At 40.1% G+C, this 25,802-nt stretch overlaps 3 protein-coding genes, 1 long non-coding RNA gene and 2 other non-coding genes across 7 annotated transcripts in view; 3 read left to right on the top strand and 3 right to left on the bottom strand.

The window, feature by feature from the left end:
• The first annotated feature begins 1,323 nt into the window (after window positions 1-1,323).
• On the top strand, window positions 1,324-1,424 carry LOC122660609. The gene has a single exon (XR_006332722.1). It is a non-coding gene; the product is annotated as a small nucleolar RNA snoR69Y (small nucleolar RNA).
• Window positions 1,425-1,486: 62 nt separating this feature from the next.
• Window positions 1,487-4,443, bottom strand: LOC122660270. The gene is made up of 4 exons (XR_006332657.1): window positions 4,433-4,443; window positions 2,985-2,991; window positions 1,756-1,766; window positions 1,487-1,600 (listed from the first exon to the last, which is right to left on the bottom strand). It is a non-coding gene; the product is annotated as an uncharacterized LOC122660270 (long non-coding RNA).
• Window positions 1,518-1,600, top strand: LOC122660614. The gene has a single exon (XR_006332725.1). It is a non-coding gene; the product is annotated as a small nucleolar RNA snoR53Y (small nucleolar RNA).
• A 7,996-nt stretch (window positions 4,444-12,439) lies between the features above and the next one.
• On the bottom strand, window positions 12,440-13,288 carry LOC122660111. The gene has a single exon (XM_043855294.1). It carries the CDS (start codon window positions 13,200-13,202, stop codon window positions 12,633-12,635), a length of 570 nt encoding a protein of 189 aa, XP_043711229.1. The 5' UTR covers window positions 13,203-13,288; the 3' UTR covers window positions 12,440-12,632.
• A 1,538-nt stretch (window positions 13,289-14,826) lies between these two features.
• LOC122660110 (60S ribosomal protein L19-2-like) lies at window positions 14,827-18,080 on the top strand. Of its 2 annotated transcripts, none has more exons than XM_043855292.1 (5): window positions 14,827-15,029; window positions 16,646-16,768; window positions 17,300-17,613; window positions 17,733-17,779; window positions 17,877-18,080. In XM_043855292.1, the coding sequence occupies exons 1-5, from the start codon at window positions 14,918-14,920 to the stop codon at window positions 17,899-17,901; spliced, it is 621 nt and encodes a 206-aa protein (XP_043711227.1). In that variant the 5' UTR covers window positions 14,827-14,917; the 3' UTR covers window positions 17,902-18,080. The 2 variants fall into 2 exon arrangements, with proteins under 2 accessions (XP_043711227.1, XP_043711226.1); XM_043855291.1 differs by having other exon boundaries at window positions 17,874-18,080.
• Window positions 18,081-19,373: 1,293 nt separating this feature from the next.
• Window positions 19,374-25,802, bottom strand: part of LOC122659584 (cactin-like) — a 42,825-nt gene continuing 36,396 nt past the window's right edge. Inside the window, exon 16 of the mRNA XM_043854686.1 lies at window positions 19,374-19,422. The gene's annotated coding sequence lies outside the window, so the exon portion shown is untranslated. The remainder of the gene's footprint in view (window positions 19,423-25,802) is intronic.

Here is a 25,802-nt window from a genome sequence, read left to right as displayed (position 1 = left end):
CACACAGTAGGTGTGTCAAATGTTGGCCTGCCTGGTTAAAGCATCACATCAAACTGATCAATTAATAAATAGCTTGGTGCCAGACTTAACCCGATTATGGACTTGTCATTCTCGGTGTTTGGTTGTAGGCCAACAGGTGTCGTTATTTGACTATTCCAGTTAGCTCATTTATAACACGATTAGCCATATTGGTCTATTTATAGTCCAATTAACATGAGTCGGCCTGATCCTGTTTTAAGTTATACTATATATATATATATATATATATATATTAAACTTTAAACGTTACCTACATTTTGTTATATAATATATTATATATGAAGATAACAAATGATATAATACATTTTATTATAGTGTTATTATACATAACAAATTTCTCCCTAGTCCAGGACCAAGCAGGGTCAACCCGGCCCGACCCAGAGGGTGGTTCAGGGTTGGATTATTAAGGCCCTAAGTCAAGGTTGGGTCGGGCTTGGGCCCAGCTAAGGAGACTTAAGATTGGGTTAGGGTTCTATAAAGTCCGGCACAACCTGCCCTGTTGCAGCCCTAGGTAATACTCACTCATAGGGATGTAAATGAATAGCCAAAATCCGTTTCCGTATTCGTGTCCGTATCCGTTTAGCACTATCCGAATCCGTCTGAAAGCTAAACGGATACGGATACAGATAGGCTATAGCTATCCGAAAAGCCATATTTACATGTAAACAGATAAAATATCCGATCCATATCCGTGTCCGCATCCATTTAGTACTATCCAAATCCGTCCGAAACCTAATCGAATGCGAATGCCGATAGAGCACTAGCCGAGCCAAATCCAATCCGTCTACATCCCTACTCACTCAGACCTTGGTCCAGTTACTTTTCTACACTTTTTGGGTTTCTGTATGGGCCTTCAAGCTGCAGCCCTGTTTTTTTCGTAAAATTCAGAGATCACAAGTCACACAACTACAACCTCTGTTTATAGGTTATGTTCGTAATTTCGCAGAAGATTAGGGTTAAGGATGAAAGTGAAAACCATTGCTAACCCCAAATAAACCCTAACCCTATTATCCTTCACCTTTTTAAACCCGCAGCAAGCTTCCTTTTCTCCTCGCCATTGGAGACTTTCAACAGTCACGGCACTCAGGATTGAATGCCCAATGCATAATCCCTTATTTCCTTTCAGAAGATCTTACGGATTCGTTTTTCTTTCATCTGTGGTTTTTTCTATGAGAAATTTCAGAAGATCTTAAAAGGTTCGTAGTTTTATGATATAGTGTTTCTCTCATCTCTGTGTTTTCGATGAGAAATTTTCTTTTCCTATTTTTTTCTTCGATTTTTCAAAGATGATGCGGTGATGATAAATGTTAATCCCAGCTCATTATGAGACCTTCGGTTTCCGAAGGTCGGGGAAAAGATTCTATAACGTTCGTCTGAGCATAAGTTAATTTGTATTCGTTTTTTACTTTTTGTTTTTTTTGTTTTTTGTTTTTTTTAAAGCTTTTTGGGTTTAGATTTTCGTTTGATTTAGGGGTATTGTTCCCAGTGATGATTATCTTTTACCATGCTAATTCTGAGGTATATTGATGAAACCTTATTCTTTTGATCTCCTGAGGGAACTCTCTTCAATTTTTTAAATTCTTTTCGATCTTTCTTAGTGTCTTTTTGATGACATTTTTAAAACTAACTATGAAATTTAACTGAAGTATAACCTCAGTTTATCTGATTTATCCTTCATCTTTCAAGGATAGAAACTCCATTTGTTTTTCTTACTACGTTTTCACCTTCTAATGTATCTTTGGATGTGGGAGCGGGATTTTAAGCTGTTAAACTGGTCTCTGGATAAATTAATGTTACTTTTTAAATAAATTAACCTGTTCAGGTGTTGTATTTGCTATCTAAGGCAAGATCTATCTGAGAGATTTTCTTATAGATCAAGTAGCTTCAAACAAAATGATCTTCACTCGCATGAGAAGGATTGGAGGCAAGAGAGTCAGGTGTATTTAAGCTGATTACATTATTCCAAAAAATTAGGTTCTTGATGAGTATTCGGTTGATATTGAAAAATCCAAAATAATTTGAAAACCACATGAGATTTGTTTGAACCATCTTAAACCTAACCGATTCAAACACATCAAATCAAATTCATTTCACTTAAACTCACACTCAATTGGTTAGGGTTTCAAATCGTTTAGGAAAACAAAAATTCTCAAAATTTCTCATTTGCGTCATGGAAGAGAAGAATGGAGCAGAGGTTTTGCTGAGATCTTGGGAATTTTCATTCTCTTGAACGATTTGAAACCCTAGCCAGATGAATATGAGTTTGAGTGAAATTGGTGTTGTTTAATGTGTTTGAACCGATTGGGTGGGTTTGTTTTGGGGATTAAGGTGGTTTTCAAATTATCTTAAATTTTTTTAATGTCAACCGTTGGATGGTTCTCAGGGAACTGGTCCCTTTGGTAACTTTCTTTTAAAGTGATTTTTTGTTTCAAATCTCAGAATACTCGAATTGAAGAAATGTTTCAAAACAGCTTCTTGGAATGGCAACGTTATTAGCGTGTAAGAGAAAGATATGCACAAAAAACCCCTCAAATTCTAACAATAACAAGAGGCTAGCCTTGTGCACAGACAAAACAAGATACACTGGAGATATTGGTCTTTGCACTCTTGAAAGTGAAGCTAAAAAATCCCCAAAAACCTAAAATTCTTCTTAGATCCTTGTGGAGTTTGTTTTACTTTAAAATATGAGAGAGAACGCTAGCCTTCCGCTCAGACATGGCCCCTGTCCACGGATCTTTATCACTTGCGGTTCCTTGCCTGGTACAATTGATGTGCTTCCCTAACATGGGTGACGAAATGACCATTCCACCCCTGATAATGCCGGGGATATTTTTCCCTGTGCACTTACCACCCCCATCCAGTATGTGTATTGGGTTCTATACACTGAATTGTACCTATCGTGAACAAACATTATAAAACAAGACCTGAAAGACCATAGAAAAAACTTTTTTTCTAAGACACAAAATCCACCAGGTTGAACTAGAAGGCTAGGGTGAACCAAAATTTTGGTAGATTGGTCTGGTCTAAACCTATTGTTCTTCAATCACGCTCTTTACCCAGTAGAAGATATTGGTTGATGGCAAACATTTTTCAAACGGAAACTGAAAATCGTGTTTGGTAAACATTCCATTCTCAAATCCTTGTAACGCAGTGAAGAATGCAGCTTATTCTGGAATGGGCTTTTTTTACCATTCCACGTTCTCATTCTCCAACTCGAGTTTTGTCAGAAACTCCTTTGATTTGATCTAGCAGCCGCAACACGACATTAGTTTCTACCCCTGAGCTCTTGAATCCACCCCATGCTTGACCAGAAAAGGAGTGATATTTTACAAATAAATTCATGAACTTGGATCTAGCGGTAAAGGTAGAATCAAATCTGAAGCTTGAAATCTAACAAAACAATCGAGCATAGAGGGCCAAATTTAATCCTTTGAGTCGATTTAAGCAAAAGTATCAAATCCCAGATTTTCAAGTCGATTATTTCAGATCTGAGGGAGAACTGTTAAAAACATTTGGGACTGCAAATACCGCTCAAGAGAGGGAATAGCAAATAAAAATTCAAATAAATGAGACAAAATAGAAGATCAGGTCGCCATGAACTGATACGTTGGTTGTGCATCAACAGAAGGGAAGGATTTGCCCATGAAATCCATCGAGCTAGAGGCCCTTCTCTGTTCCAAAATTATAAACCCATTCCAATAATATATTTCTCAACCAATTGATATTCTTTTCTGTTTGTGTCTAAGGCCCCTATTCAAGAGCGCAGCCGGTTGTTCATGTTGTTATTTTCAGAAAAGTTAAACTGAAATTGGTTTGTTTGTTGCTTGTATGAAAGGTGTTTGATGAAATGCATTAATATGAATGTACCACCTCGTGCCTACGAATGGTATGCATTACTGTGATACACTCACTGTCTCACCAGCATTAGAAAATCAAGAATATAATTTACTTAGATATGTGCCAAACAACATTCCCATTCTATATGAGGAATGAATTCTCCATCTTGAGAATGAGAATGTGCATTCTAAGCATGAGATTGTGCATTCTAAGAATGGGAATGCATACCAAACACAGCCTAAATCTACCATATAAAAACCCAAGACAAAGCCTAGATATCACCAGGTGGAATGGTCAGGGCTCCACCCAATATCCTGAATGCCATCCCTCTGAATTTTAAGGGGGGAAAAACACGAAAAAAAAGTTGGAAAATTAGTCAAGACAGAGCCCTAACGGGTTGGTGCTGGAATGCTGATAAAGGCGAAATGAGGTTGAATGAAAGATCGGAGATTAAAATCCTCTACAGTGCGGACATCTTGCGGTGCACTACAGTGCAAGGCTGAGAGCTCGACATGTGAAAGAAGCTTCATCCAACAGTGCGAGTTTGATGCAAGACAATTCTTTTTCTTTCTTCTCAAGCTCGGCACCGCTGGATGTCGCAACTTCCAAGTGTCAAGCTCTTAGACAGACATCATCAATTCCACATAACATATGGAACTTGACTAAAATTCCATATATATATATATAGGGAAGTAGTTTTCTGTCCGGGAGTGTGGCCTATGCCAGCACTCCCATGTGTCTATCTCTCTCCTCCTTAAAACAAGGGGGTAGAGGTGTCTTGTCAAATAAGGAGAAGAGAGATAGACTCATGGGAGTGCTGACGTAGGCCACACTCCTGGACAGAGAACTTTCTCCCATATATATATATATATATATATTTATATATTTATATATCACCCCACCAACGAGAGAGAGATGAAAACACTACAAACAACTAAGGTTTCTATACCATATTCTGAGACAAGAAGGCATTAACCACTTCCCCCCCCCCCCCCCAAGCCAATTCCTCTTATCTATGCCCTCTTCTCTATCCGACACTTGACAGTGCAGGAATCCAATGACCTCGCTGTGCAAAGGAACATTAGATATGTTCCCTTTTGAAACACTAGTTTTCAGTAGCCACCAGAAGTTTATATCCCTGCTTAGACAATACATGTGAAGTTGTGAACCCAATTATATTATTGCATGTCCCTATAACAAGACGACCTTGGCCAGCAATAAGCACAATCCTGGTAAATGAATATTTTGATATAAGCCATATTAAGCTTTCCAATACAGGCTCTATAGTTTTCATACAGGCTCTAAAGTTCAGATAGATGCCCAAAAAGGATGCCATAAAGCTAGAGATGACTAGTGTTGGGCCTTTCATGAAAGAAATTTACAAGTACCTCCACTGAGGTAAGGCTCAATAATAGATCCACCCGTGAGTTTTGGATATTTACATGTACCTCCCTTGCTTTTCAAAATAATTAGTAAGTAAACCCACTCCATTAACCTGGGACTAAAAGCGTTAGAACTTATCATATATTGACCAAATTGCCCTTCCTGCTACAAATGTTAGAATTTAAGGTCTCTGCATGACTCTCTGATCATCGCACATCCTAACAACTTCAGACCCTGTCCAGGCCACATTCACCACTACACACTGTAGTGTCCCCTCGCCACAATCCGATCAAAGAGCTCACCACTGACTTTTGTATTTATCATTTTTTTCGAAGCATACATTTAGAGAACTAACTTATGTATTGGCAGGTTTGAAGACAAAGAAGTGTAGAAGAACATGAAACTTGTTCCAGAGGAGATTAGTGCTATGGTTCTTATTAAGATGAAAGAGACAGTTGGGAAGAGATGCCTGGGACATGGTTGGATTCTAAAATATCACAGCCATTCCACATCTCATTCACAAGCCTTCTCAAACACACCCAAAAAACAAAAAACAAAAAAAAAAATCTCAAAAAGAAATGATTTTTCATCCAAAGCAACCCAAAACTGGAGCTACATTCCAGCACAACATCCTCCAAATACATCAATCCTTCACAGTAACCTCTTTCAATGCTTAGAAACAAAACTCAAACAGATATCATTTACACCCAAACATCATGATACATGTATCAAAAGAATCGAACTTCCAACAACCTACTCTTTCTTTTTCTAAATAGAAGAATTATTCAAATATCAATGAAACCCAGAGCAAGGAGTGAAAAGAAGGGGCAGAAAAAAAAACAACAAATCCAAAGCTTCTAACACAATCACTCAATCCCATAAATGCTAAAAAGTTGCATGAACTCAACAACAGATACTCCACTGTTAAACCCTAAGAAAATGTTTCTTGCAGTAATTATGGCCAAAAAATGATGATGCTTACCAGCTATCTCAGCGACAGAGAAACCCTAGTTTCTTTTCGACATATAGTCGAAGCTAAAAGAATTCTGGAATTTAAATTGCAAAGGGAGCTTTCTTCACTTGAAAACAGAGATGTAGCTTGTGAAACAATCTCAACTCTCAAATCCGTCAGGCTGGTGTTTCAGGATGAGGCAGAGGCAGGAGATTCTAAGATCACAATTTAACGCAGGTAGGTCACGTTGTCTGGTAGGGCTTGGTGAGGCGGGCAGAGTTGATGCAGGGTGAAGTGCGGCAGTGTAGGGTGGGGGTTCTGGGTGCAGATCGCAGATAATGAGGCAACAGTGTTTAGGGGCTGGTGATTTTGGGAGATGCAGGGGTTACTCACAAGGTTGGGGTGAAGTTTGGACAGCTGAAGCTTGGAGCGATGGTGCCATGGCGCGATGACACCGGCTTGTTGCGATGGTGCAACTGGCAGGGGTGTGATGCCTAGGGCGATGGACAGAGCAGGGCTGGTGAATTGCATAGGGCAGTCGAGTGATAGAGAGATCAGCAAGGTGGAAGAGGAATCCCGTGGCCTGTTGATTCCAACTAAAGAGCACCCAAAACGGAGATCCAGAAAGTCTCCTCACCTCCTTTCCAAACCAGGAAGAAGGACAATAATGTCATTCTACCCTATCAAGGCTATATTGGTCATAAAATGACAAACTCTTACTGTTCGCAACTAACGGAGTGGGTTTACTTACTAATTATTTTGGAGAGCAGGGGAGGTACGCATAAATATCCAAAACTCACGGGTGGTTCTGTAATTAACCCTTACCTCAGGGGACGTACGTGTAAATTTCCAAAAAAAACAAAGAGACTAGCATAAGACAACAAAACTGGAATGTGGACACATCAAACAATAGGCCCAGCCTCCAACCTTTAGTTGCCACAAACCCAAGGACATGGGAATTCAGGAGAACAATATCAAGACTAAGCCAGAGTACTCTTACTAAAGAGAAGAGAAACAATGGTTGCTTTTGATTTCAATAAATCACCAAGCAGGACCAATTAAAATACTCTGCATGCATTCACATAATTCTCATTTGGAGCTAAGAAACAGAGGTTTGCCAAGAGACGAAGGCAAGTGCTTAACTAGGCTGCAATTGGGAATGGTTAAGCAGGTTCCCAGCCTACCCTATTTGGAGTATGATACAACCTGAATAAATTTTGGTCATAGGAAGCAAGCTCTATCAGGTTACAAATATGCATGAAAATAAGTGCGACATGGAGTATTAAGGGAGTGATTGGCCACTTGGCCAACTCGGATTGAGCTGAAACTTGAAATGTGGGCAGGGGGTAAGCCTGTTGATGCGGAACCCGGGGTTCAAAAACCCTGTTGGGTTTGGTTATGGGCCCACCCAAGTGTGTGATAGCTAATATTTAAGAATGATGGTAATTCCATAAATAAACTGAAGTAGCAAAGGGAAGATGGCAATCTGGTAAATAATCAAATGTGTAATGCAGATAAGTCACCTAAAGGGCTTATTTTATTGGAAATAAGCCTTGTGTTGGGTTATGTAGGTATTGGGTCTTTGATCCCATAGGTTTTCTTTGTAGTGGACCACTTTAATGGACCTAAAATATGGGTGGAAGGTAGGAAAACGGGGTTTACTTCATTAGTTTAGTTAGAGTCCTGTTTTGAGTCAGTTTCTTTCATTATTTTAGTTTCTTAGTCAACTTATGTTACCTTATTAGTTAAGGATTGGATTAGGCCTTTCCCTTTTAGTATTTGAGTCTGTTTTTGAGACTTCTATACAAGTTTGCAAGGAAACTACAGCCTTGTACACGAATTTGAGTAATGAGATTTTGGCTTGAGCCTTTTCTTTCGTTGCTGAGAAAGTATGCATGCTGTGAGACTCAGTTAAGGATGAGAAACCCTTGGAATCAGTGTGATTCTAATCCAAGACTGCTAGTGGAAAGCCAAAGGTCACACTCTTCCTTTCCATTATTCAAGTACAGTTCTGAATTTTCTGTAACTCAAGATCTGAATCTGGGATTCATATGCAAGGGTTTTTTTACACAAATTAAATTTAAGAAGATCCAGCCATTAGAATCCTCTCAAATTTTTAGGAGTTATTCTACACCCTAAAAGAGGAACTCGTCCAGAATTCCTCCATGATCTGACCTGCAGATCTGGTTTTATTTCTGATTTCCAATTCTGCCCTTATATCTTAGTTACTGTTCTGTGCATCTGAATATTGAATCAATTTACTGGTTTTAACTATCTATTATTGCTGAATTTTATGTCCATTGATCAGAATCGATTGGACATTATTTTCCTCCCATCTGAATTTCAATCTGAACAGTGAATTTACTGATTTACCCCTATCCTTAGGACTGGTTCATATTTTCAGATCCAACCCTTGGATCTGACTTTTTGGGGATTGATGGATCCAGCCAAGAGTGACATTCGACCTGAATCTTAAGATGATCTACAACAACAACAACAACAAACTCAGCCTTATCCCAACTTAATGGGGTCAACTACATGGATCCAAACAAAACAAAGTAGGGAAAACTACTGTCTAAAAAAAGGGGGGGGGGGGGGATGGGAAATGAGATGAGAAATGAAAACTGGAAGATGACAAAAGAAAAAATGAAAATAAATAGACAAAACAAAGATAAAAGATGAAAGTAAGAGGAAAGAGGCACAACCCAACAACTCAGGAGACTCTCAGCTAAATGGGGTCCGCTACATGGATCCTTGCCCTCCAATAGGCTCTATCCAAGGTCATACTTGGTACAAGACCTAGACTAATCATGTCCTTCCTCACAACTTCTCCTATGGACATTTTAGGCCTGCCCCTAGCTCTTTTAGCTCCTTCAATCGGAATCATATCACTCCTCCTTATTGGGGCATCCCTAAGCCTCCGTTGAATATGAACATACCACCTCAAACGACTTTCTAGGAGCTTGTCATTGATCGGGGCAACTCCCAAGTCAGCTCTAATAGGTTCATTCCGTACTTTATCCTTTCTAGTTTTCCTGCACATCCATCTTAACATCCTCATATCTGCTACACATAGCTTCTCGATATGACACTTCTTGACCGCCCAACATTCTGCCCCATACATCATAACCGGTCGAAAAACAGTCCTATAGATTTTTCCTTTAAGCTTTAAGGGAATACGTCGGTCACACAACACTCCGGATGCACCTCTCCACTTCATCCATCCCACCTTGATTCTTTGTAAAACATCATCTTCTATGTCACCATCTTGACCCCGGATATCTAAAATAGTCGCTTTGCGGTATCTCTCTTTCCTCAATTCGCACCATGTCAGCATCCCTCATAAAGGTCGTACCCAGTGCACAAGGCTCCTGCATTTAGCAGGGTCTCGGGAGGGTCAGATGTACGCAGCCTTACCTCTGTTTCCAGACAGGCTGTTTCCAGGACTTGAACCCGTTACCAAGCGTTCAGCAAGTGAGCACTTGACCAATGCGTCAAGCACGACCTTCGTCACCATCCCTCATAGTGTGACTAAAATTACACATCATATACTCCGTCTTCATTCTAGTAATCTTAAAGCCTCTTGTTTCCTAGGTTGATCTCCACAGCTCTAACTTAACGTTAATCCCTTCTTTTGTCTCATCCACCAAAACGATGTCATCAGCAAAGAGCATACACCACGGGACCTTGTCTTGGATGCTCATGGTTAGGTCGTCCACGATAAACACAAATAGATAAGGGCTTAAGGCTGATCCCTGATTTAACCCAATTGTAATTGGGAATTCCTAGCCCTGACCTCCCACAGATCTCAAACTAGTCACCACACCCTCATACATATCTTTAATTACATCCACATATTTACTCGACACCCCTTTCTTTAGCAGAACATGCTGGATTAAATCTCTAGGGACTCGATCATAGGCTTTTTCCAGGTCAATAAAGACCATATGTAGGTCCTTCTTGCTCTCTCTATATCTTTCCATTAGTCTCCTCAATAAGTAGATAGCTTCTGTCGTAGATCTACTTGACATAAAGCCAAATTGGTTCACCGAAATATGAGTGTCTCTTCTCAAGCAGGCTTCAATAACCTTCTCCCAAAGTTTCATAATGTGGCTCATAAGCTTTATGCTTCTATAGTTTTGCAGGGTCTGGGAGGAACAAATGTATGCAGCCTTATCCCCTGCTTCACAATGAGAGGCTGTTTCCAAGTTTTGAACCCGCCACCAACAGGTTGCAATAGCGCAAAGCAGCAAGGCTCGCCCACTTGTTGGGCACAAATACATGGAAGAATAAAAGGAAATAAAACTCCTATTCAAACTCTAAAACCAAAGTAGAATCCAAAACAAATTAGCCTATCTCCTACAACTCTAACTCTGACCCTACTTACAACTCCAAAAAAATATAATGAAAAATTATAAAGAATTCCAAAAAATTAAAAATCCTAAAATATTCTACTGGACCAAAGACCCAACTTTTGATCCGATTCATCCCCATCTGGGCTCCTCAACGGGTTTTGGCCGGTCAAGAAAAGTGTTCATGCATCACCGGTCCACAAAATGTGGGCCCCACCTAAGCAGCCACATGGCAGATAGTTGATGTAAGGTGTGATTGATATATCACCTAAGTGGGTGTTCCCATAACAAAGCTCATGGCATGCTTTCATCCTAAAGCATAAAAAGGGTGTACCCAGTGCACGAGGCTCTCGCCACTATTGGGTCTAAGGAGGGTCATAATGTATGTAGCCTTAACCCCCGTTTCGCGAAGAGGGTGTTCCTGACTCAAACCCGCAACCACTAGGTACCAATGAAACCTTACCATTGTGCCAAGGTCCGCCCTCTAAAGCATGCTGAGCTTATATTGGTACTAGCCAGAACCAACCTCACTCTCTTTCTACATGCACTGCTTCTTCATCAGCAAGTAGGGAATTCGCCACACTAGGTTCCATGATCAGTATCCTAGAAGGTATTGATATCCGACCAATAGAGATCGAAGTGACAGAGGCTTATGCATACTATTTGGCAATCGAAGAAGGAGAAGCGGAAAGGTAAGCCATGGTTTCATGACTCTTCATGGTCCAATATAATATTTACATCAGTAACAATAACATAAACAAGACTTAAAAGTAGTACCCTAGTCAGATTCGTAATGAGGCTTGTGTTAGGCTCTATATTAGATTCAATCAAGTGGGAACTGATTTTAATTTAAACAAGGCAACCTCCTAAATTCATTTCCATCACTATGCCTTCCTTTGTGTGGAAGAACATAAAAGCTTTGATGTGTCAAAAGTCCCAATTAACATCTATTCAACAAATTTTAATTACAATTTACATGGCTGAAAAATCCTATTCAACAAATTCAGATATCAGCTCTTGTTTTAATTCACAGGCCTCCTTAGTGGTAATTCAGCTCAACTAAGCCTTAACTACTTGAGTTGTCAGATAAATCAACTATGGTCAGATTGTTTTCAGCAGATATTTGAAACACTCGCACATTTTTGGGCCAAGAATAGGTCCTTAAGGTTAGACTGTTACAGGTTGTCCTAACATGGTGGTAGATGACCTGAACACACTGACTGCTATGCAGACAATCCTTAAAAAAAGAAGCTCATTTTGATACTTTTTCGTCTTCCAATTTTTGTTGTTCAAGCTTTCATTTATATTAATTTCTCCTCCTGATCTCTCAACTGCAACCTATCAGCAATAGCATTCTACTCAATCAAATCTTTTCAAGTCTTTTACACTAATGACAACAATTCCGACAATCCCATTCAAATACACAGCTGTAGCACCATTCTTGAGACTTTTCACCAATTACATTCCCTCACACATAAAAAATGCAACCATAAACTATTGTCTATTCCCATAAGCTGTATGGCTTCGCACTCAAACTCCTACCATAATAACCTTCCTCACCCTTCCAAAATCCTATTACCTCATATAGACCCTAATCTTCTAGATAACCTATATACCAAAGAGACCTATTTATCTGTTGTCTGATTTATCAAAGCTCATTCCAATCAATTTTTTCTCTGTTGTGAAAGATCCTATAATCCATTTGTTGCAACGAGCAGTTTCAGTAGCTTAAATTTAATAAATAAATCAAATTACAAGGCATGTTACTAATCGCCAGATGAACATAACAAAATCACAAAATTTCAGGGTTCAGCATCTCCAGAACAATCAATTTATACTTAATTTTGAATTTATAAAATAGACAATAAAGCTACTGTCTGTAGACTCTGTACAGCCACAAATCATAAAAGGGTTATCTACAGTGCGAGTGAGAAGATATATACATATATACTATAATCGAAAGGATAATTATCAAAGTTCAAGACCTAAATTGACAAATAAAAACCCCGACTATCCTCGATTGCTCTTGTAAAAAAAATATTCGAGGCAACATATCCACTTCAGCACATCTATACCAATCTCATTGGAACTTTATCCCTAGAAGGATCGCCAATCCCAGCTGCTACAATTCTAACGAGCTTCTTGAACGCGAAGTGCAAGCAATTAGAGAAAGCAACCCAGCAAATTACCTCGTAGAAAAAATCGAGAGCATGATCAGAAAAAGATGAATAAGAAGACTCCTCCCAATCAAACCCCCCATATCCGTCAAAATTCCATCCTCTTCCACCGCTGCCCCCGCTACGGCCCCCGCCAAAAGGACCATCGTTGCCATCGCCGAAGAATCCATCCTCCCCGCCGTCCTCAGGGTCTCCCGTGGAAGGTCTTCTCCTCGTACGCCTCTGCTGTCTAGTGAACGTCCGGGGAGCGGGTCTATAGGTATACGATCTGACTGCTGGCGGAGCAATAACGGCCGAAATTCCAGCAACTCCGGTGGTATACGACGTTTCAGACGAGGAACCGCAGAGAATAGAGGAGTTGCCGAAACAATTAAAGCAATGGCGCCGAAGGATGAAATTGGCAAACCCTATACTATGGGTCGTTGCCACTGCAACAGCATCGGCGATGGCGAAGACCTCCATTATTTCAGGCACAGATACTAAATTGCTACAATTTCTGAAAGGCAATTAGGGTTTCAGAAAATTCAACGGAGATTAGGAATTTACAAGATTCCAATTTCCGAAGAAGAAAAAGGGAAATTCTCAATCTCTTCCTCTCCCCTGATTAAGAAAGTCTTAATGCAACGCAAACAAAAGGTTCATTGATAGAGAAGTCAACTGGAACTCTGCAAGTTTAGAACTTTGAAAACGCGCGTCCCACACTCCACTCCAATTGTGTGCTAATTCAATCAATCCGTTTCCATGTATAGCAATTTTGGATCACGGTTTCAAGAATCGGGATCGGATCCGTCGATTTGGATCAGAATAGGTCGAGCCCGATCCCAATCTTAGTTGATCCGGAGCGGCTAATCTATAAGCCTTTTCTAAGGTTAATCTTCGGCTGATCCGGCATAATTTAGTAGGGGTGTCAATGGGCCAGTCTTGGCCTTAACCCTAACCCAATCCTAGAAGCGTTAACTTAAACCCAAGCCTAGCCTGATCCGCCAAGATACCCTCAATCCAGCTCGATCCTAGCAGGGTTCCCAAACCCGGCACGTCCATGATTAGCATTGATAGTCCATTGAATAGTGAAATTAACAAAGCCCACCATGGCATCATAGCCCACTATTTGATGTATTATATATTATATAATACATTAATACACGATCAGGCTAGCCCTACCAAGGCCGAGGCCTCAACTCAGGCCGGGCTTGGCCAAAGCCTAGCAATTGTGAAACCCAGCCCAACCCTTACTTATCCCTGGGCTCGGTCCAGCCCTATCCGGGCTTTAGGGCAGGTTAGGGTTGGGTTGGGATGGCCGAGTTTTTTTTTTGACACCCTATTATTTAGTTAACGAAACTTCATACGTTAGGAGTGGCCACATTTATATTCGGTCAGACAGTTATTGGTTCATAATTAAGGTCAAGTGAATCGGACTATAATTGGTCTTTAAATAGGTTAATTGGGTTATAAATGGGCTGTTAATAAGCCATCGGATTGGGCTGGGCCTTTTCAAACCTCAGCCCAACCCTAAGTCGCCTTGGCTAAGCCCAGGTCTAATCTGACTCTAACTTAGGGTCAGAAAATCCAACCCTAACCTGCCCTCAGGTTTGGGTCGGACTAACCCTGACTGGACCTGACCATGGGGGGGGGGGGAGATGCATAGGCTGGCCAGGCAGAAGAAATAAGAGGGAGAAGTAGAACAAAAAAACTAAAGAACAAGAGATGAAGAGAAGGTCAGGTTGGGCCGGGCCAAGCTCAGCCTAAGGCCTTAATCTTAAGTCTAACCCGACCCAACCCTGACTCAGGGTCGAAAATTCCCAACTCTAACCTCCCCTCAGAGCCAAGGTATCTCAACCCAGGCCCTATTTGAGTTCAGGCGGGCTCGGGCTGTCAGGGACAAACTTGCATCCTCCCAGGCAACCTCATCCAGTGTTGGAAAATCTGCAGTGGAAGAATATATTTTCCATCCTCCCGTCGGTCATACAAGAAACGATCTCTAATGCAAGAGATTATTTATGTTTTGTTCGTCAGATTGGAATCCAACTTTCATAAGTCGCAAAACCCTGAAAGTCCCTCACACGCTACGGGATACCCTAACGAGTTAGCTTCTGAATATAAAAGGAAATCTCTTCCCTTCTTCGCTGCATTTCTCGTTCTGCAACGGCGAGGGAGGAAGACAACGACTGGGCGACGCGATGGTGTCGTTGAAGCTTCAGAAGAGGCTTTCGGCCAGTGTTCTCAAGTGTGGGAGAGGGAAAGTCTGGCTCGATCCTAATGAGGTCAACGAAATCTCCATGGCCAATTCGAGTACGGTCACCCCCCTTCCATTACCACTGTATCTCGTATCTTTATTTTTATATTTGAGGTTACTAGAACGGACTTTAGCTTCCAGTAGCACACTTCAATTTATAACTGCGATTCATTCAAATACTCTTGAGAAGATTGTGATAGATCGAGGCACACACAGACGCTCTTCTTCTTTGTTGCCATTTTATTTGTTTAGTTGTCACAGAGACCTATATGCGATCGATGGCTGGAAGAACGCACCTAGCGACTAGGATGAATAAATCTGCTGCTCTCTTTACTTGTGTTTGCCAGTTCTACATTAGTAATTTTCTTTTGGAATAGATTTGAAGCTTTATTACTAGTTTTCTATCAACAAATTCAGAATTTCTTTAAAAGTATCACTATGTCTGTACAGCTCCTCTCTTAACCTTGAACCCTAAACCTCAACTAGTAACTAGCTTTTAAAGTTTAAACCTCTTTGATGGGGGGAGGGGGGGAGAGTGGTTGTCCTTTATCAAAGAAAAATCATATGATGGACATGGATGTATCACATATACTCATTTAAGCAAAAAAATTTCTGTTGGGTACCTACCATCTTGAATCACCAAACATAATGTGGAGACTTTGGTTTGATTGCTGGAATAGGCTTTATCTTCTAATAGGCCGCTTCAAAAAAAAAATTTGCGATTCATTAAAATACTTTTGTGCAGTTTGTGATAGATCGAAGCACACATAAATGCTCTGGTATTTTATTGTTATTTTACTTGTATTGTTTTCACTAGGGCCTTTATGGGATGAGTAAATCTGCTGCTATCTTTGCTTGTCTTTGCAAGTTCTATACCAGCAATTTTCTTTTGGAATGGTTTGAAGCTTTACTAGTTTTTTCTATCAACAAATTCAGAATTACTTTTAAGAGTATCACTATTCTTGTTCTGCTCATCCCTTGAACGTGTTTTTTTTTTCAAGTAGAATTTTGCCCTGACAGTTCAGATTAACATTGAAATGATGCCTATACAAAATAACTACGCTTGGGTTTTTCTTCTTTTAGCTAATGACTGTATGCTTTTATGATTCTTAGTGTTTCTTTTATTGGGGCAGTGTAGTTTTATGTTCAAGACGTTTAACTGTGACTCTACTGTGTTTGTTATCATCGTGTGATCTTAGAGGTCAGTGAAACTGGATGAACGTTGAACCATAGGAAGTTGTGTTAGCACAGACTGCTGATTCTAATTGTTGAAAAACTATGCCACTGTTGAAAATTGGTGTCTGATGAAGAATTGGATTATTATACTGACTGATGCAAGGGCTTCTGAACTGCTTCCGACGATTTAAATGAGGAATCAGATAAGACTACTATGATAGTTCTATCTTCTATAACTAATAACTAGCTTCTAAAGTTTAAACCTCTTTGATTAGGGTGTCCTTTATCGAAGGAAAATGCAAAATGGAAGATATGGATATATCTCCAAAACCTATACCAGCTCTCTACTGAGGTTCTGGAGTTGCTTTTAGTTTTTTCTTTGATTATTTGTTTCTGCTGTAGCCTTACCCTCATACAGGATGATGATTCCATATTTTCTTACTGTTTGGACTTGTGTGCAGGTTGTTTTCAGTTTCTAACTGATTGTCAACTGCAGGGCAAAACATAAGAAAGCTGGTGAAGGATGGATTCATCATCAGGAAGCCAACCAAGATACACTCTCGCTCACGTGCACGCCGGATGAAGGAGGCCAAGAGAAAGGGACGTCACTCTGGTTATGGTATGTTTTGCAATGTGAATCTTAAATAATAGTATTTTATTGATTAACAGTATATTATTAATTAAGAATATTGATTTGCTATCTTACCCGAGTAGATATGCTGATGGCAATTACTCAGTTTTATTCGAAACTTGAATGGTTCCTGAAAGATATGCATTTGTAGATATAGATGATATGGTTTTGGCTATTACTGGCAGTCTTCTCAATGGGAAATGCTGTGAATTGGTCGCCAGTACCATTAAGTTTCTCAGTTTTATTCGAAAATTGAATGGTTTCTGAAAGATCTACATTTTCAAATATAAATGATATGGTTTTGGCCATTACTGGCCGTCTTCTCAGTGAGAAGTGCTGTGAATTGGTGGCCAGTACCATTTGGACTAGATACAATGCAATGGAGAAGGGTAGAAAACAGTTGAACTATAATTCTAGTGAATTTGTTTGTTTGACCGGTGACATTCTTGTTGTTGCTCTATTAGTTTTCTGTTCAGTGGCAACTCGGCCATCTTATACTGTAGTCTGTAATGTTTGCAGGTAAACGGAAGGGTACACGGGAGGCAAGGTTGCCAACAAAGATTCTCTGGATGAGGAGGATGCGTGTGCTCAGGCGCTTGCTCCGCAAATATAGGGAAGCAAAAAAGATTGACAAGCATATGTATCATGACATGTACATGAAGGTTAAGGGTAATGTTTTCAAGAACAAGCGTGTGCTAATGGAGAGCATCCACAAGTCAAAGGCTGAGAAAGCGAGAGAGAAGACATTGTCTGACCAATTCGAGGCTAAACGGGCCAAGAACAAGGCAAGCAGGGAAAGAAAATTTGCGAGGAGAGAGGAACGTTTGGCTCAGGTAAACCCTTACAAAATATACATTTGAAATTGTATAAGATACTGTTTCAGAATTTTGATGGTTAAGAATAGCGTCCATTAGAGTTTTCTGAGTTTCCCATCATTACTGCTCGTGTACAGGGACCTGTGGAGCGAGCCCCACCAGCATCTGTACCTCAAGCAACTGAGTAAGTCTTTCTGGTTTCATACTTCGTTCTTTCACTCAAATTTTGAGGCCCTTACAACTTCCAAGTAATTGTTATCCTATTATTTTCCTTGTAGGGGAGGAGCCAAGAAAACCAAGAAGTGAGAAATCAAGTTGAAGGAGGATAAATGACTGTTGAAGACTGTATTTTTGGGTATCCAGGAATGGCTCTCATCCGTAAAAGTTGGTTTTTGGTGCACTTATTATCAAATTTCCCCCCTTTTCCACCCTGTTCTGTTGTTTGTTCATCTATATCTTATGTTCCAGAGAAGATAAAACAATTTAATATTTTAGAACTTAATTTAGTCTTCAATTCTGAATCCAAGTTTTTTGGAGTTACGATTTTGTTGAAAGGACAAACTATGGGTAACATTACATTCGAAGTAGAGACTTGGTTGTACTATGGCGCCATGTTTTGATTGACGAGGAGAGTCCGAACTGTCTTGCTTTGCTTTTGTTTTTGGCAGAATGATCAAATTCGGCTTTGAAAAGCTGATTTTATACCTCTTTGGCGTAAAACCTTAATCTATAATTGGATGATAGATCAAGCTAACTACATGATAAATGCTGTAACGCCAGGTATTTAGCTTGATGCTTTACTATTGGTTTAAATTAAAGAAAAATATTCCAGCATGCTCACCTAAAAGTAGATCCGCATGTGCATTTTGATATGGGCCGATCAAAATGGCAAATTTTTTTTGTCTTCTCTAGTTTTTTTATCATCTGTTCTCAGATGTCCAATCAGATCAGTCCATGTTCAACAAAAGTTTTATTATCCTACCCTGTTTTTTACAAAGAGGGAGGCAAAGGCCTGCAAAAGAAAAGAACCCCAGGGAACCACAACAGGTTAAATTGGGAAAACGGCCTAATCACGACCCGACAACTCAACTCATCATCAAGAAAGCCCACCTGTCATTGCTCAATTTTCTTCCCCAAGATGGATTTTTTTTTTCTGCAAATGGCACCTCGACGAGGATGCCAATGAGCAGGTCAATGGCTACGCTGATTTAAGCTCAATCGTAAGCGGAAATCTTGAAATCAGTTCTAAGTCAAGTGGTTCAATCAGAAGAAGGTGAGATCTGGAAAGAGAGGGGGAGGGGGGAGGTTTGTTTGGTTTGTAAATCAATTGGATCTTGTAAACTGATAATATTACAAAATATCGAATCATGACAAACACACTGTCATATCTGTATAAAAGCAAACCAATTTCCTGACCAACTTTGATTTGCCGCGATTTTTTAAGTTTCACAGGATCAGCAGAATAATATGGATGGCTCCTAACTTGATCCAATCCACATTCCATTGTAATTCTTGACGGGCATTTTCATTCTTGATAAAATAGTCTGCCCTGCTCTACTTTTCGAGGATTATGAATATTGTTCTGTGACGAAACCCTAGCAAAAATGCAGATATTTGCTCTGGGCCCTCTTGATCCCGAGTCGGAAGCCGGAGCAGAGCCTACTTTGAGCACCATGTGATAATGGATGGTACCCCTCGGGACACTACAGATACTGTGATGTGTACATGGACTTTCTAGCTTGTCGCTGATTGTCCCCATCCTTGCTTCAGATGCAGCATGTATTAAATTCCAGGTTCACTGGCTTTCCTCCTTTAAGTAATAGAATGCTATAAAAACAAATAAGAAAGATAAAATAAGCCATATTATTTGGGGAAATTTAATTGGTCACTATAATTGTAACCATGGCCTGATTCTGCCACGTGGAATAATGGTGTGACAAATGACTGATGGATATTTAGGGAATGGCATAGCTTGGCCAGGTAACAAATTTCAGCCTGAAATTCAAAAGTTCACCTTTCATCCAATGCCATCTCCTCCCATGTTTACCATGCAACCCATTGTAGTCTATATGTCCACAAATCTTCAGCCCCATCTGAGTCACCAAGTGGCTGAATCAGGGCCAAGGTTACATTATAATTATAACCAACAGGGTTACCCATAGCACAACCCTATAATTTTGGGAAAATCTAACTGTAACCATCTATGGTTATTGCTCAAAAACAAATGAAGGGTATACTCAAACAGAATGATTGCATAAACAGTAAGTCTTCATTTCTCAAACGCTAAAGCATCTAATAATCATTTGTTATCATTAGTAAATGAAACAATATCAGAACTAAGCTCAGAATCCTATTCAAGAGAAAAAGTTAAGTGAGAAAAGAAGATGAAGAGAGAGCCGCAAGCCTAAAAAACCAGGTTCACGGTCTGGCTGAATGCCTTACCATGAGCACAACAGTGTAAAAAAAAGAGCGTACCCAGTGCACGAGGCTCACTGCGGGGTTTGGAGAGGGTCATAATGTACGGAATCTTAACCCCCGCTTCGCTTCGCGGAGAGGCTGTGTACATTATATACCCCTGAACTTATGTCATTACATAAAAACCCTTAACTTATATATAACACCAATCTCAACACTCCCTCTCAAGTTGGACAATATACATCTCCCATGCCCAGCTTGGAACAACCCTCGAAGAAGGTTAGAGGAAACAAAGCTTTGGTGAACATATCACCAAGCTGAATTCCAAAAGAAACGAATGGAATAATGATCGACTTCCTCATTACTGCATCCTTCACAAAGTGACAGTCGACCTCAATATGCGTAGTCCTCATGAAACACTGGATTACTGGCAATGCAAATGGGAGCCTGATTATCAAAAACATATCTAAGGGTTTAGTAACCGAAACCCAAGCTCAAGAAGAAGAGACCTAATCACATTAACTCAACTGCAATATGAGCCATAGCTCTATATTCAGCTTCAACACTAGACCTTGTCATCGTAATTTGCTTTGCTCCTCTTCAACATCAATATATAGGTATGAATGAGTCTACCAACTAACCTCTTGTACTGATGCTCGTCTGTAAGGTCCTCACCATCATTCACCCCAAATTTTTTATGTGGATCCATAGGTGAATCAACTGATTTACTAGTCTCAGCCAGAATATCCAAACATATTTCCTCTGTAAAAGACTAATTCCCTTTTTACTCCTGATCACTTTAATCCAAAGAAAATATCGGAAGACACCTAAGTCATTTGAAAAAACTGCTGTAAATAGGATTTAACCTCTGCAATAAAAGATGAATCATCGCTTGATATAATAATATCATCGACATACACAATCAAAACAACCACCCTAAAGTCACGACGATGGACAAATACCGAATGATTAGAATAACACTTAGTGAACCTACACTGAGTAACATGATTCCTAGTTGCATGTCTATTTCTTGCCATGAGTGTGAAGCGTGTGAGTTGGGAAGCATCATCGTTTGTCTTTTCCTTCTCGTAGTGTCTAGGAGTTTGTTTTTATTGTCCTTGGAGCACTATTATATATTTAGGGTCCATGTCGAGTCAAAAAATAGGTTAGGATTATCTTATTTTTGTGGATGATTATTCCTGGTTGACATGGTTGTATTTGTTCCAACCCAATGTAGTTGAGATAAGACTGAGTTGTTGTTGACATGGTTGTATTTGTTGAAAGAGCATTCTGAATTTATCTATTTTAGAACATTTTATAACGAAATAAAGACCCAGTTTGATGTTTCTAAGAAAATTTTTCAGTCTGATAAATTTGTTTTTAGGGAAAATTACACGACCCCCTGAGGCTTGTCCTAAATACAGAGCGACCCCCTGTGTTTCTAAATTATACAGCCGCACCCCCTGAGTGTGGACGGTGTTAAATAATACAATGTAAAATACCAACTTTGCCCTCTTCTAAGATCCTGTTAAATAATACAATGTAAAATGCCAACTTTGCCCTCTTCTAAGATCATAAACCATCTATGTCTTCTCTCCCTCATCTCAAGTACTCATCTCTTCTCCCTCTCTTCTCTCTCTCTTCTTGCTCGTATTTTTTTTCCTGCTCTCCCTTATCGCCATTAACCCTAAAAGTTCAGCAAACCCAAACTTTGTCTCTGTATATTTGGTCTTCTTAATCAATCATCCTCATCCTCATCTTCCTCTCACTCTCGTTCTCTTCTCAATTTCAACCACCCACAAATTCCAAAGCTTACCCTGAAAATCAAAACCAGAAGAAAACTGATAAGAAACGCTCTGCTAAGGCTACCAACCTCATCACCCCACTTGGTTCCTCCAGATATCTCTTGGGCAAATCCTCTCAAGTACCCAATCTCCACATGGGCCGATCCAAAAGGACTGAAACGGGTTATCAGCCGTGCAACTCTTGTACTCTCGTCTTGATACTTGCAGTACGCTGTGGAAGTCTGATTGGAACTTGAAAACTGCAGATAAGTAGAAGAAGAAGAAGAGAATTAGAAATGGGAGATATGAGAACAGAACTCATTAAGGAATTTATTAGGTTGAGAGAAATGGAAGGAATACCAAGAGTGTCCCCTATTTGGAAACCCATCTGCCAATGGCAGCCACCAAGCAACTGCAATCACTAATATTACGAGCCTGCCACATTGTGAATACATCGTAGAAAAAAACTATAGACTTGAGGCAGAACGAGAAAGAGAGAGAGAGAGAGTTAAGGACTTAAGGATCCCAAGAGAAAGGGCGGGGGAAGATGAACAGACGCCTCTTCCTTTGGAGAGAACGAAAGTTACTTTTCTCATTTAGCACTTGGCGGGATTTGGGATTGTAAACCGGGTAACGCAATTCCTCACACTTGTACATGTTCTTCAAAATCACTATTCATGGTTACAATTTCAATTCAATCTAATGCAGCATGGTTATTTCAAAAATTCAAAATTAATTTGAGAGAATAGATAAGGAAAAGGGTGAGATCGAAAATCACAGTTGGGTTTTTGGTTAGTGGGAATGGAGAACAGAGATGGGAAAATGGGTTTTTTTATGGTTCGGTTGTTAGTGAAACCAGAGATGGAGATGAGGGTTTCAATCGGTGGAGTTGAATAGGTTTTTAAGAACCATAAAAAATCCGAGAGAGAAGAGAGGGAGACGAGATGAGTAGTTGAGATGAGGGAGAGAAGACATAGATGGTTTATGATCTTAGAAGATGGCAAAGTTGGCATTTTACATTGTAATTATTTAACAGGATCTTAGAAGAGGGCAAAGTTGACATTTTACAATGTATTATTTAACACCGTCCACACTCAGGGTAATGTAGTCCTAGATAGGTAGGAGACCTACTAGGAGCCAAACAACAGGATCAAATAACAAAAGGGGCTGCTGGTTCAAATGGACAGCACTAGGATTTAGGTCAATTCCTAGGGTTTGGGTTGGATATTGGGAAAGGGGTTTATAGGGTATTAATGGGCAGGTCTAGGGGGTCAATATGGTATAAAAAAGGTTAGGGTTTGGATGAATTTTGAAATTCTGCAAATTTGGGCATAATTGAATTTTAGGGTTTTGAGTTTGGGTTTTAATGGAGCAAGGAGATGAAGGGGTTAGAGTGGGAGTTTGGAGCTGAAACTTGGATCGAGTGTCGACAACGATGTAAGGGATGTATGCTGAAAGTTTGGTTTGAAACTGATGGACAGATTCGAAGTTATGGAGGTTTCTTAGTAGAAGTAGGAGAGAGGGGTAAAACTATAATTTCAGACAATCGGCTGGGTGGATGGTGCTGAAATTTGAATCGAGTCTCTCTTAGGGTTTGAGGAAGACTCGATCAAATTTTTAGCAGGTTCTAATTGTTAGATTTGGCTGGGCAGAATTCTCACGAAAATCACCTTGTATGTGACCTTCTAGAAGGAAGAAGAATAGTTGTAGAATTTCTTACTTGTTGCAGGTCTTCAATGGCAGTAGCTTTGAAGATGAACAATGGGATCTCCCGATCTTCACGATGCAAGGAGATAAGTAGCAGCCCTCCCGATCTTCTCGATGCAAGGAGTCGATTGGAGATCCACCAATCCCTTCCACCTTGAGATCCACAAGGATATACACTCACAAAGAGCAGCAACAATGGCAGCAAGCATAAAGTTAATTTTTATTAATCAAATTCGTATTCAATGCTAACCTCCCTTAGCCAGCGGTTAAGGGCCCCGTTTGATGGCTAACAGGTTTACTTAGACCTATGGTGTGTGGACTATTTTGCGACTTTTTTCTCCCGTTGCTCATCTCAATTTAGTTCATGTGCTTATTTCTGTGGCTGTGGGATTGGCCGTTGTATCAGTTGAACATCAAGAATGCATTCTTACATGATGATCTGCTTGAGATGTGCATGGAACAACCTCTTGGGTATGTTGCTCAAGGGGATAATGTTGGTAAAGTTCGCAAATTGCATAAGGCGATTTATGGTTTGAAATGGTCGCCCAAGACATGGTTTGATAAGTTTAATTGAAATTTAGACAGCTACAAATGTCTTAACTAATGCCATTATAGAGGAAACACCACTAGAGGTAGTAGCAACAACCATAGAAGACACGTCACACTCGAGGTAATACAACCCATCCTTCTCACGCCTTCCCTCCACCAATCCTCTTCTTTGTCTGAAGATTCTGAAAGACACAACAAGAAAGAATGTAATAGAACAACTAAGTACTTTGGTGAGTTGACTAACAAATAAAAGACCCAAAGGTAACTGGGGAATATAAAGGACAGGAGTAGGCAGGAACAGAGTGTCATGGCCAATGACTTGGATAGAAGACCCATTAGCAAGAACAACATGAGATGGATGATGAGTTTTATTAAGCAAGGAAAACAAACTTGACTTACTTGTCATATGGTTAGACCGTAGAGGCACTAGAACCAATGACACAAGAAGTGGGACATGAGGTGGTAAAAAGGGCAATTCTACCTATATGGGTTAGAGTAGTTGTGGATGAGGAGGATGACTCTAGCTGTTGGACACGCTTCAAAAACTGAGTAACCAGATCACCATGAGACAAGGATCCTAACGTACTAGCTCCAGATAAGGTGGCAAGATTAGTGTCACCAGATTACACCGAGTCATTACTTCCATCGGGGGTTGCTATATTGGCCAATCGTTGGGCCCACTGAGGTTTACCATGTTTCACCCACATGTATCAACAATATGGTTAGACTTGGGTGCCTAGGCTGGCGCCTTGGATGCCTTGGTCACCTAGTTGGTGTTGCCTTGAATTTGGACCCTCTCCAATGCCTTGGGTCGCCTAGACGCCGTGACAACTATGGGTTAGACTTGCCACAACGAGTACAGTGCCACAAAGTATGGTACGTCCATGTCCAACTGAACCACAAACTCTCCCAGGAAAGCTAGAGCCACGACCATGACCACCACTATTAGCAACAAAAACAGAGTTTTTCTTAGAAGAGGAAGACAAATCAACTTTGGTATGAGGAGAAAAAATACGCTGAACATGAGAAAATGCCTCATTCAGAGAAGGTGCTGCCTTTTCACCACCAAGAATCTGACCTTTACCCGGCTGCAACTCAGGATTCAATCCAACTAAGAATTTCGCTACCTGAAACCCAGCCCTTTGTATCTTCAATCCAGATCTATGGTGAGAGGTTGATAAACATCGAGTTCCTCCCATATTCCCTTAAAGGCACTATGATTACTAATAGATTTGTCTCCCTGCTTCAAGTTGAAAATTTTCTCATAGAGATCATAAATATAGGTCATATTCTTCTCTTGAGAGAAGCTTTCTTCCAAGTCACTCCAAACTCCCTTAGTGGTGGTGCGGAACATAGCATTGGCTGCAATTGTGAACTCCATACTATTCCACAGCCATATAAGAAGAGTATCGTTTTCACACATTCATTCATCATAGTCCTTAGAATCAAGAGGAGAGGGTTCGGATATGAGATACTTGAGCTTACCCTAGGCATTAATGTAAACTTTAACAGCTTGAGCCCATAACAAATAATTAGATATTCCATTGACTTCAATAGAAGTAATTTGGACATTGATATTGTCCACAATAGGTTTGGAACCAGCTATCATATCAGAAAAATGATGCACAGCAAGATGAGCAACCAGCGACTATAATAAAGAGTAGCCAAAAAGTGTACCAATGCGCAGCCACAAGAAGAACAAACTGAATTCTTGGAAAAATAACCAACTGAAGAGCACAAGAGGCTCTAAAA

This window comes from Telopea speciosissima, chromosome 4 (genome assembly GCF_018873765.1).
Source record: "Telopea speciosissima isolate NSW1024214 ecotype Mountain lineage chromosome 4, Tspe_v1, whole genome shotgun sequence".
Taxonomy (NCBI): domain Eukaryota; kingdom Viridiplantae; phylum Streptophyta; class Magnoliopsida; order Proteales; family Proteaceae; genus Telopea; species Telopea speciosissima.
The sequence above is the reverse complement of the archived record's forward strand: the minus strand, read 5'-3'. Positions and strand labels throughout refer to the sequence as shown.

What these genes read in the sequence shown, in the direction of transcription:
- LOC122660111 (XM_043855294.1), bottom strand. Translation starts at nt 13,202, where the DNA reads ATGGAGGTCTTCGCCATCGCCGATGCTGTTGCAGTGGCAACGACCCAT.
- LOC122660110 (XM_043855291.1), top strand. Translation starts at nt 14,918, where the DNA reads ATGGTGTCGTTGAAGCTTCAGAAGAGGCTTTCGGCCAGTGTTCTCAAG. An exon ending in AATCTCCATGGCCAATTCGA is followed by an intron (nt 15,030 to 16,645) that starts GTACGGTCACCC and finishes TGTCAACTGCAG; the next exon opens with GGCAAAACATAAGAAAGCTG. An exon ending in GGGACGTCACTCTGGTTATG is followed by an intron (nt 16,769 to 17,299) that starts GTATGTTTTGCA and finishes TAATGTTTGCAG; the next exon opens with GTAAACGGAAGGGTACACGG.